Genomic DNA, 12,430 nt, shown 5'->3' with positions numbered 1-12,430 from the left:
TTCAAAAGATATGTTTGGCGCAAAAACGCCACTGCATCACCAAAAGAACACCATACCCACTGTGAAGCATGGTGGTGGCAGCATTATGCTTTGGGCCGTTTTTCTTCAGCTGGAACAGGGGACATGGTCAAGGTAGAGAGAATTATGAACAGTTCCAAATACCAGTCAATATTGGCACAAAACCTTTAGGCTTCTAAATTTTCAGATATTTCCGATCAAGCATCATCGTACACAAACTTGTTCTACAGAAGAGATTATGTGAGGCAATTCTAAAATCATGCCCTGCAGTTAGTTACCACACTAGGGTGTAAACCAGCCTGTCTTGTTGAAAAACTTTGTTGTGATCTAAATTTATGTTTTCTTTGCCCTGCAGGAGACTGAAAGTCTGCGTAGCGAATTCAGCTTCAGCGGCAGCACTTTGATTGGCCTCCTGGTCATTGCCGTGGCCATTGCTACCATCATCGTCATCAGCCTGGTCCTTCTGAGGAAGAGACAATATGGCACCATCAGCCATGGTATTGTGGAGGTGAGATCATGTGACCACAGACTGATCTGTCATGTGATTCAAGTGTTTGGGGGTCTTGAAATCATGTGATGAAATTAGATTTACTGATTACATAAAACCTGATTGGGGTGAGAAGCAGCTGTGCCCCATGAAAATGTGCCCTGAAGTTGTTCATCGTAAATTGAAGGTCACAAGCAGGTTTGCCAACTTTCATTAAATTTACGAACAGTTTGTAAAATTTGTACTTTTTGCATCTGTCCTTGAATTTCCATTACGGTCATGTAGACTGACGTTCATGGACAGACGCAACAATTATGGATTTTACAAACTGTTTGTAAATTTACTGAAAGTTGGCAAGCCTGGTCACAAGGATTCAGAAACAATTGGGTTATATTGCCACCTTCAGGAGGTTGGACACCTTTTTATTTGTTCTGCTAAAACAATAGCTATTTTTTTGCTAGCTTTGCTTTCTTCATGGGGTTGTTTTCTTGATGACTTCACTGCACTGCTGCTTGACCTGTCTCAGTATAGCAGCTATCCAAGTTGTTTCCTCATTATTCGCTTTGGCGGCCATATCTGCACTCCACTGAACATGCAGGGCTATTCTGTGACATCAGACTCTGCACTGTGGCACTTTTCAGACTTGAGTTTACTGTATTGGTTGACTGTGGAGCCCCAGGTGTGACCCTGATGCTGAAAACTCGATGGACCCTAATGCCCTGTACACACGCTCGGGATTTCCGACGGGAAAAAAGAGAGCTGGTTCTCCTTCTTCTTTTTTTTTTTTTTTTTTTTCTTTTTTTTTTTTTGCCGGCAGGTTTGGCAGTTTTCCCGTCGGAAAAACTGCGAGGGAGCATACACACGGCCGGGATTCCTGGCCAAACGCTCTCCTCGCAGTTTTCCCATTGGAAAACCCAGTTGTGTGTCTGAGGCATTGGACTCGCTGGACCTACCTCACTATTTGCACTGTTGGACTCCCAGCCCTGCTGTTTTTACTGCAATAAGTTTCCAACGTGCCAACTTTCACGTGGTGGAGTACTGCGCATGCCTGCTCCGGGCTGTTTACCTCCACTCAGCCTAGAGCAGTTCTCAACTCCTGTCCTCAGGACCCACTAACAGGCCAGATTTTAAGTATTACCTTAGGGAGTTGCAGACTAAAATACTGCAATCGATGAGCAGCAATTTATATCACCCGTGATGAATTTCAGTTATCTTGCAACCCTGACCTGTTAGTGGGCCCTGAGGACAGAAGTTGATAACTCGACATGTTTTTTTAATATATGTGAAGAGATGAAGGATTGTACCTCATGTATTTCCTGTGCTGCATTATTGATGCAATATCGTGTAGTGGGGATGTCTATTCTTGTTGTTCTTTTGACACCCACTTACACTGATGGATGTATATGTAAATTAGAAGTTGATAACCACTGGCCTAGAGGAAGCACCATCCCATTGCTTCTTCGTCATGTGTTTTTTTATATATAGTCTTGTTCACTGCCACCTACAGTGACCTGGTCACTTCTGGCCTTCTTAACACCTGCTGCCTGGGTGTGTGAGTATCTGAGGCCTTGCCATACGTTTGACTTATTTGTATTACCATTACATGAATGACACGTCTTCCCAAAGACACACAGAGGGCATTTTCGTTACCTCAGCCTACACTCTCCTAGCGGTTTTGGGGCATTTTATTTTATATCCCCAGAAGAAACCAACATCTGACATTTGCATCATCGTCGGAGTCGTTCTCCGCTCCATCAGGGTGGGTAGCTTTGACCCTATTGGAGCCTTTGTATCAAACCTAGTGTTACTATCTCTAATTCAGATTTGGAATCCTAACAGTCTATGAAGAGTTTTTTCTTTTTGGGGAACCACAGTCTCCTGCCATTGTTCTTTGAGGATTATCCTGAGCCCCTGTAGCTGCAAATACATTTCTGCTGGCTGTTAACTGCCTACGGTGGAGAGTATGGCGGAAAGGGTTGAAGACGCGCTCACCATTGTGATGCTTGTGTGCCTTCTGTTGGTCTTATGGATAATACATTGAAGTCCGTAACTTTCCCTGAATATCGCATTGCAAAAATAGGTTGAAAACAGAAAATTCTGCGCTATCGATGATAAGCAGCTCACACTACCAATAGACAATGGTGGAAAACAAAACAAACATAGAAAGTGTAGCGCATAAAAAATAAATAAAGATTTATTTTATGTGCTACACTTGCAAAAATAGGTTGCCTGGCCAGGAAATTTTAATTTCCTAATTTCCTAAATTTCAAGGGTTGAAAGTTTTAGAGATGGTTCACACTGGGGCGGCACGACTTCGGGGGCGACTCGGCAAGGTGTCCTGAAGACGACTTCAGAGGCGACTTGCAAAATGACTTCTGTATAGAAGTCAATACAAGTCGCCCCCAAAGTCGTACAAGAACCTTTTTCTAAGTCGGAGCGACTTGCGTCGCTCCTATTAGAATGGTTCTATTGACTAGAATGGGACGCGACTTGTCAGGCGGCTGAGTCGCCTGACGAGTCGCCCCAGTGTGAACCGGCTCTAAAGCTTTGATCTCTTAAAAAAAACATAACCGATGCAATGTTAATAGTTATCTCCGCGCTGACCAATGTTAAACATTTGATGGCTTTCTTTTTTTGACAGCTCTGAGCAGAGAACGGCTCTGCACTGTTTACATAGAATTGTGGAAATGCTGGATTACGATCGTGTGGGGGGGGTTGAATCGCAAATGCTTTTTTTTTTTCTTTTTTTTTCTAAACTATTTACCGTGCAGTTCTAGTAAAGAAAATATTTTTTCCAAAAATAAAACTGTCCTCCTGAACTTTGGCTTTAAAATCATAGGTGTTTAGTGGGAGGCAGTTGTGTCTAAAACCCCTCCTCCACTGCATCACCATGACATAGAATCCTTCTATTGGCTTGTGTATTTTTTTTTTTTTTCCCTGCTTCAGGCCTACTCGGCTTGTCTTCATCTTGTTTTCTTAAACCTCCTCCATTTTTGTTCCCTAGGTGGATCCAATGTTGACCCCAGAAGAACGCCACCTGAACAAGATGCAGAACCACGGCTATGAAAACCCAACATACAAATATCTGGAGCAAATGCAGATCTGAGGAGGACCTGACCGGGGATAATTGGGGAGGGGCAGTTGGGTCCATAGGGTGGGCTAAGAGTGGGTATTGGGGCCAAAGACGAGGGGGGCCGGGCATCGATTTTGGGTTTTCACTGCTGACCAATTATTATTTTGAAGCGAGAGCTTGCCTGCCTCCCTGGGCGCTCACGGACTCTTTAATGATCACTTCCTGAAAATTTTAATTTTTATTTTTTTCCTTGACATTCTTTTAAACGGGTGACAGAATAGAGTTAATATTGGAATCTTCACTGAATATTTTATTGCTGATCTTGTAAGATGTAGAGATTTTGTTTTTGTTTTTTTATTAATCAGAAAACAGCTCAACATTCAGATTACATGTGTGTGTGTCTCCTACATAAAGTATAAATATATATAAATATATATATATATGAATGGGGGGGTGGGGAGGGGGAAGTTACTTTCTATCTGTAGAATGTTTGTGGATTCTGCTTCTTTCTATTCCGTCAGATTATTTAAGAAAAACAAAAATCGTATAAAAAAAAAATAAATGGATGCAATTAAGCCAACGACGTTGCAGACGGAAACGTTAAGACTTGTTAGAGTGTGTAAGTTTGTGATTCTTCCTGTTTGTAGCGAGGGGGGAGGGGGGTCACTGCCACACCCACAGTCAGCTGACATCTCCTCGCCGCGATAGACTGGATATCGTTTCAGTTTTTTTCTTTTAAATTCCGCTCGTGAAAAGCTAAAATGTACTACTGATGTGTGTTTTTTATTTCTTTTTTTTGTTTTTGGCTCCTCGGCCAGTATCTTTTGGTATAATATGTGGCGCCTTTCTTGTTCTTGATACCGATACGTGTGCTGTTGTTTCATAATAGGGGGTCAATCTATCACCATCAGGGGGTTCTGCGCGGGCTTGCCTTGCCAAATAGGTATTATTGCACTTTACTCGCTCGTTCGCTCCGCGTCATCTGCGATCGGTGCCAAGAACAAGCTTTTTAGAGGGTGATGCATGCCGGGAAGGCGCTGACCAGCTTTTGAAATTTGTGGTTTTGGGTCCAGAAATAACTAAACACTGTGTGTGGCAGAGCCAGGCGCGAAATCTCGCTTAGTAACCTGGAGGGGGGGAGGGGGAAGCTGCAGCTGTTTGGGTTGTAAACTCCCCGTGTCTCTACTGCTTGTAAAAAATTAATGTTCGCAATTGCACCATCATCTCAAATTTCATTCTCAGCAAATTTTTAAGGTTCTGGTAACCTGTGGTCGTGCGTCTGTTATATTCTTCTGTTTTCCTGAGTTCATTTCCATTACTTTTTTTTTTTTTCATTTTTTCGTCCTTTATCATTTTTACTGCACTATGCACAGAATCAAGTTTAACCTGCAAGATCCCTTTGTGTGTTGTGTGGGAATGTTCAAATTGGAAAACAAACCACGTCAATAAACACTAACTTCCATAAAGAGAGCGTCCTTTTCTTATTTCTTTTAATTGCGTCTTAAAATGACTGTCTGTCTGTAAGGGGGACATTATTCCTTAACCACTTCAATGCACTTTAAATGACAATTGTGTGGTCATGCAACACTCTACTGATATGTGTAATTTTTATAATTTTTTTTACCCAAACGGCTTTCTTTTGGTGGTATTTAACCACCACTGGGCTTTTTATAAATAAACAAGAAAGACTGAAAAATATATATATATTTTTTTATTTATACTTTTTTTTTTGGTTTGTGCTAATTATTAGGCCAGAATTTATTCTGCTCCATTTCTTTGGTGTAAATAACCAAAATCGGTGTTTATAACAGATTAAATAAACTGTGGTGTGTGTGTGTGTGTATCTAGATATAAATAAATATATATATATATATATATATATATATATATATATATATATATATATATATATATATATATATATATATATATATATATATAGAGATATATATATAGATATATATATAGATATATATATCTATCTTTATCTGGAAATCTGGGAAGCAAATTGTTCAAGGTATTTAGGCATGGGAGTTATTTTTTTTAAAGTTTTAATTTAGATATAGTGTGTGTGTGTGTGTGTGTGTGTGTGTAATATATACACACGCGCACTCACACTATCTCACAAAAGTGGGTACACCCCTCATATTTTTGTAACTATAATAAAATATTTCTTTTACAAAAGTTTTATCATACAAACCAACAGGTCTACAATAAGATGATATTCCATATGGTGAATATACTAATTCGGTACTAAGAGACCATCAACAACATAAAGGCAACATAAGCAGCTATTCCGTACAAGACAAAAACGCAAACGTCCATGGAACCGGGTTGCCATGTAGTAGTCCAGCAATAACCTTTCAATGTTCTGAATGCCAGGAAATGCTTACAATGGCCGTAATATGGAATTAACACTTCCAGGTGGGAGATAATGATCTCAAGTGACCATTTTGGGGTTAAAGCTTGATATATAGGTAAGCTAAAGAAGGCTTTAAATCAGTACAACAATTGAGGCCCGAGCCTAACCTTATCAACCCAGGCCGTGCCCGGTATTCTGTAAACCTGAGAAATGAGTGTAGTGCACACATCAGTAGAACATGAGGATGAGTAACCACAAAAAAAAAAAGAGTAGAAAGTAATAAAAGGAGGGAAAGCGAGAGAGAGAGAAAAAAGAGTAGAGGGTCCATGGGGTGTGCGCGAGAGGAGCCTTACATTGAAAGTAATGTGGTATAAAACCTGGAAGGGTGAGAGTATGAAATCCAAGGTTGCCAAACTTTGAGAAACTTGTCATGTGTATCGGAGAGGACAGCCGTCAACTTCTCATTAACCATAACGTCATTCAGGCGATTTTTGACCGCCTAAAAACTGAGCGTGGGGGTTTTCCATGCCCTCGCAATCGTCAAGTTAGTTGCAGTAAAGAGATGCTGGGCTAACTGCCGTTCTGGGTGTAGTAGTTCAACAATAGGCTTACCAAGGAGAGCTTCATAGGGGTCCGTCTTGAGGTTAGTCTGAAACAGGTTGCGAAGAAGGGCGTATGCCCTGACCCAAAGTCTGCCTGCCCGCGGGCATGACCACCAAATATGTGCCATAGAACCCTCCTGGGAGCAACCCCGGAAACGGAGCGGAGAGTAAGCTGGGATAAAGTGGGCCAATCTAGCCAGTGTATAGTACCACCTATACAGTAATTTATAGGCATTTTCCAAAATTAACACATTACGTGAACACTTGGAAAGAGCTATGGTAATGATCTGCCAATCCTCAGGGTCCAACTGCTTCCCCAGTTCTGTCTCCCATTGAAGATGATGGGGTCTTAAAGGGGGTCTCTTTGTATATATCGCAGCCGAATATATCAAAGGCATCAGGCCCGGGGAATGGGGCCTGGCCCTACATAGGCTCTCAAAGGGAGTCAGAGTGTAAAGCAGTGGTGGCCCTCTAATGTGGCCCTCGGCCTCCTACTGTGGGATGGCAGGTTGGCAGTCCCAGGTCATGGGTTGCTGACCCGCCATCCAAGAGCAGCAGTTTTGTGAATGAAGCTGCTGGTAGAGGAAACAAGCACTGAGCCATAGACTTCTGTTATTACCTGCGGGTTTGTTGTGCTTTCAGAAAGTTCGCCACACCTGCAGGATATAATAGAAGTTTACGGCAAGGTGCAGCTAACCCCCCCAGAAAATCCACAGGCGCACTGGGCTGCACCTGCTGTTTGGCCCCTTTCACATGATCGGTCCGACCCGATCAGACTTAATATTCACCTCTATGGAGCAGCAGATGTAAACAGACTTGTGTCTGTTTACACCCGCCTACCTTAAAAAAAAAAATAGAAAGGGATCTGCCCCCTTCCGTCTGGGCGAATCGGATTGGATCAGAAGGCCCATAGAGTAGAGTGGGCTGTGTCTGTGGACACGGACCTATCATCCTCCCACTCCACTCATTGTGGCCCGTGACCAGTTACCAATTCGCATAAGTGGCCCTCTCTCTTCAAAAGTTGGGCAACTCTGGTGTAAGGGGTAGGTTGGAACCTAATGAGGCTTTGGAGAAAGTGGCGAAGTTGTAAATAACTGTAATGCTCTCGCAAGGGGATACCATGGGAACTGCGTAAAGCGGCAAATGTCAAAGTACTAGTAGGTGTTGGCAAGGAATGAACATCTGTGAAACCATTCACGGTCCACCAAGAGAATTTGATAGGGTTATCGCGACTCGGAGGAAATAATGGGCAGTGTAGAAGTCGCAGAAGTGGGAGATGGGTTGAAATTAATCCAGCTGAGTATTTTACTGAGTCCCATACTCGCAAGGAATGGGCCAAACAGGGCCCTATTACCGTTGGACGGTGCGCAGGAGGGAGCCAGGGCAAAGAGGAGATAGGAATGGGATCAGAGTCGACCAGGTCAATCATAGCCACAGGGGGAGCTGATGTGTCTCGTGAAGGTGTGAGAGTGGGGCTAGATTAGCTGCTAAATAGTAGGCCCGTAAATTAGGGACCGAAAGGCCGCCGTTAATCCGTTTAGCGTATAGGATCTGTTTACTGATATGGGGGCGAGTTGATTCCCAGATAAATTGTAGACTCTTACGCTGGTGTGTACTTAGGATATGTGAAGGAACCGAAATGGGCAAGACCCGAAAAAAATAAAGTAATTTTGGCAGATAGGACATGCAAGTAGCTGTTATTCTGCAGAACCAAGACAGGGGCAAATGAGACCAGGATAATAACATATCAGATAGTTTTTTTGAGTAAAGGTGGAAAGTTAGCCTTGTACAATCCAGAATATGTGGGAGTAAGGCGAATTTCTAAGTAAGGTAGCGAGGAGACCCACTGCAAGGGGAAAGCCGACCAAGTCCGCCAACAACCTGGAAGAGAGATTGACCGATAAAGCTTTAGACTTGAAAGAGTTAACGCTGACCCCCCGAAAGGGAAGCAAAAGTATCCAAAAGGGATTGTAGATTTGGTAAAGAGATTCTAGGGGAGGTTAAAGTTAAAAGAATGTCGTCTGCAAATAAAGAAATTTTATGGGAACAACCCGCAAGTTCAATACCCCTTATATCTGGTTATCAACGAATCGCCTCTTCCGACGGCTCCAGAGCCAATCTAAAAAGAAGTGGTGAGAGTGGACATCCTTGACGGTTGCCCCTCTTAATGTTGAAGAGAGGAGATTTGAAACCGTAATACTTAAATCGAGCGGGTATGGGCTATGTGTTGTAGTTGTAATATTCGCCTAATGGCGTCTCCCGCCTGTCTCTGTGGTGTAAAGCCTACTTGATCTTTCTTAATCAACCGAGGGAGGAAAGAATTTAGGCGATTTGCCAGAATTTTGGTCAGGATTTTCATGTCAACATTAATTAGGGAAATGGGACTAAAATTGGCCCAGGAGGAGTGGTTACGCTCCGGTTTAGGGATCATCACAATATTTGCGGTTAAAAGGTCTGAGGTAAAGGCGTGCCTGGTCTTGCAGAATTATACATGGCTGTTAGATGTGGAGCTACCACAGCAGCCAGTTTCCTGTTGTAAAGCGCTGTGTAGCCATCCGGCCCCTTTCACACTTTGAGGTCCTTGTTACATTGGAGGACCTCTGAAACTTGTATGTCCCGGTCCATAAGGGTAACGTGTGCCTCCGTCAGGGCCGGGTAGCGAGAGACGACTAAAAGTGGTTAGTACCCTGATCTTCAAACTGTTTCTGGGCCAAGTACAATTTAGTGAGGCGGAAATGGAACTCCTCTAGTAGGCGTGTCGGGTTACTCGTGAGAACATTATGGTGGTTACGCAGGTGATGGGGGTAAATTTAGGAGCGAAAGTCCGGAGCCTGTTGGCCAACATTTGATTTTGGTTTGTTCGCCCTAGAATACCATCTCTGGTGGGACCAACGCAATATGCATTCAGCCCCCTCAGTAAGACAAAGATCCAGCTCTGAGCGAGCCTGCTCCAAGAGCTTGCGATTGCCAGGGGTAGGGAATTGCTTAAAGGTTGCAGATAATTCAACGCCAACCGGATAATGTGGCCTCCTAGTACAGCCTTGTACGCCTCCCAAAGTGTTACAGGAGATACAACCGACCCCTGATTATCACGAAAATAATCCTCCCGAGGCTTTCAAAATATACTCCTGAACCTCCTTAAATGACCAGAGTGAATCATTCATCACCCAGGGTGAGAGTTGGGGGCTATCCAGAAAAGAGTAGTAGACCACCATAACAGGATCGTGATCAGACCACAGGGTGGCTAAGATAGAGGCCGATACCACCAAGGGGATATTTCTTCTCAGCATAAACATGTGGTCTATTCTGGAGTGAGAATGATGAGGGTGGGAATAGTACGTGTAATCTCTACCCTGGGGATGAAGTTCCCTCCAGAGATCGACCAGGTCGTGTGATTGTAAAGAGTGAGCAAATTTCTTAGAGTGAGGTCTAAGAAAGGCTACAGACGTGAGTCAAGAAGGGGCCCCGGATTAGAATTGGGAGCATAAGTCATAATGGTGACCTCTGTTTCTTGGATAGTACCTTGCAACAATAAATATCTGCCATCAGGATCCGCTATCTGTTTAGTGCAACTAAAAGGAACCAACTTGTGAAAAGCTATCGGAACCCCCTTTTGTTTAGTTGGAGAGTTGGCCAAAAATATCTGGGGATGTTGAGCATCAAAATATTTAGGGCAGGAAGTAGCCGAAAAATGCAAACAAGCGATGTCAATCCACTGCTTCCTAAGGTATTTAGAGACCTTCACCCCTTTTATGAGGAGAGTTCATGCCCTTAACATTCAGGGATAACCAAGTCCGCAACATGGTAAATTTGACAATCATCTGAAGACTGTTCCCCTGAACCCACACCCCATGGACCTAGTGAAGAAAGGACAAGAGAGTCAGGAAAATAGCAAATTAGAGGGATCAGATCTAGAAGAACAAAATGGCAGAGTGAAACTCGAAGCAAAAACAATCCAAACATCAAAGTTGCAATCAATAGTGGGACAAAAAACCCACTGGCGGGTCGAAAGTTGGCCAGGACTATTATCCGGGCCAAGTTCCGGCACATATGGGGGAGCAGTAGTCTTTCGGGAACCACTCGGCATATTTCTACAGTTGACAAAACATTAATCCTTCCCTCTCTCAAATCTCTCTGTCCTTAAGGGTTGGTTCACACTGGAACACAGTGCAGGAAAGGCGTGTTCTGTGTGCATTTCCCACACATGCAACCATGCTGCCCTTGTTAAATGCATGCTGGAGCCATTAATTGTTAATGGCAGCATGTTTGTGGCCACCAAACCACATGGTACTGCATTATTATGCAGTTTGGTTAGGTACAATTTGAAGAAGCAGTGCTTTGCAGAGTGTCCCCATTCGCTTGAATGGGTCGTGGTCGGTGGGCGCTGCTGGTCATTCTCGCTGAAATGTCCCTCATTCTAAAGTTCAAAATTTGGGAGGTATGCATCACTCCTTCTTCCAAAAGCCAACCCACAACTTGCATGGTGGCTTCTAAGAGGAGTACTGAGGCCAAAGTGCTGTGATGTTTTCAGCAAGTTCTATACAGCACCCAGCTGTTGCTCTCGCCAGGTCTGCCTGCATTGCATGGAGAATCACAGAAATAAAATGTAAAGATTTAATTTTGTTTTCCTTAGCGAATGGTAAAGGCAGAATATTAGAGTAAACTTCAGTTTTCAAGTTCAGGAAACGTTAGGGCTGGGTTCACACTAGAACGCGCAGCGGCTCACAGCGGGAATCCGTGCATCTTTTTCACTGAATTTGGACCTGAAACAGACCAAAAGCTGCATAGGGCACCTGTGCAATTCGCACCAGAGCCAGTCACAATCTCCTGCTATGCGACTTGGAATCAAGGTTATCCCCCCCCCCCCCCGCATACTCACATAAGTGTGAACCCAGCCTAAAGCTAACGATTTATAGTGAAGGACTAAAGACACCAAAAATATACCACACAGACTTTTAAGCTACCCAAAAGGTAATATATTAAAATGATGTCTTATTATATGCAAGGTTCCAAATATAAGCCAAAAATCAAAGCACATTCATGTACAATATCAAAAGTAATTAACCCTCATTCGAAGATTATGTTGTATTCACAGTGCCTATAAACAATTTAATATATCTGTAGCCGATAACAGAGATGTTAACCACTTCCATACCGGGCACTTACGCCCCTTCCTGCCCAAGCCAATTTTCAGCTTTCAGCACTGTCGCACTTTAAATGACAATTGCGCGGTCATGCTACACTGTACCCAAACAATTTTTATATCATTTTGTTCCCACAAATAGAGCTTTCTTTTGGTGGTATTTGATCACCTCTGCGGTTTTTATTTTTTGCGCTATAAACAAAAGAAGAGTGACAATTTAAAAAAAACTTTTTTTTATTTAATAAATATCACAATTTTTTTAAAAAAAACTTTTTTTTTCCTCAGTTTAGGCCGATACGTATTCTTCTACATATTTTTGGTAAAAAAAATCGCAATGATCATATATTGATTGGTTTGCGCAAAAGTTATAGCGTTTACAAAATAGCTGATAGATTTATGGCATTTTTTTTTTTTTTTTTACTAGTATTGGCGGCGATTTGCGATTTTTTTACTGTCACCGTGACATTGCGGCGAACACATCGGACACTTTTGACACGTTTTTGGCGCCATTCACATTTATACAGCGATTAATGTGATAAATATGCACTAATTACTGTATAAATGTGACTGGCATTCAAGGGGTTAACACTAGGGGGTGAGGAAGGGGTTAATATGTATACCTGTATTGTGTTCTAACTGTGGGGGAAGGGGGGTGACTGGGGGAGGTGACCGATCTATGTCCCTATGTAAAGGGACACAGATCGGTCTCCTCTCTCCCCTGACAGGACGTGGAGCTCTGTGTTTA

The 12,430-nt window shown here is 42.9% G+C and overlaps 1 protein-coding gene across 7 annotated transcripts in view; it reads left to right on the top strand.

Annotated features, from left to right (window-relative positions):
• The window catches only part of APLP2 (amyloid beta precursor like protein 2), a 120,915-nt gene extending 115,871 nt beyond the window's left edge, over positions 1-5,044 (top strand). For all 7 annotated transcript variants that reach the window (XM_040326237.1, XM_040326236.1, XM_040326235.1 and 4 more), the window contains 2 exons: positions 374-526; positions 3,510-5,044. In XM_040326237.1, the coding sequence (XP_040182171.1) occupies positions 374-526; positions 3,510-3,611 (255 nt within the window). In that variant the 3' untranslated portion in view covers positions 3,612-5,044. The remainder of the gene's footprint in view (positions 1-373; positions 527-3,509) is intronic.
• Positions 5,045-12,430: the final 7,386 nt, after the last annotated feature.

This window comes from Rana temporaria, chromosome 10, assembly GCF_905171775.1.
Source record: "Rana temporaria chromosome 10, aRanTem1.1, whole genome shotgun sequence".
NCBI classification, from domain to species: domain Eukaryota; kingdom Metazoa; phylum Chordata; class Amphibia; order Anura; family Ranidae; genus Rana; species Rana temporaria.
This window is presented reverse-complemented; position numbering and strand designations above follow the sequence as displayed.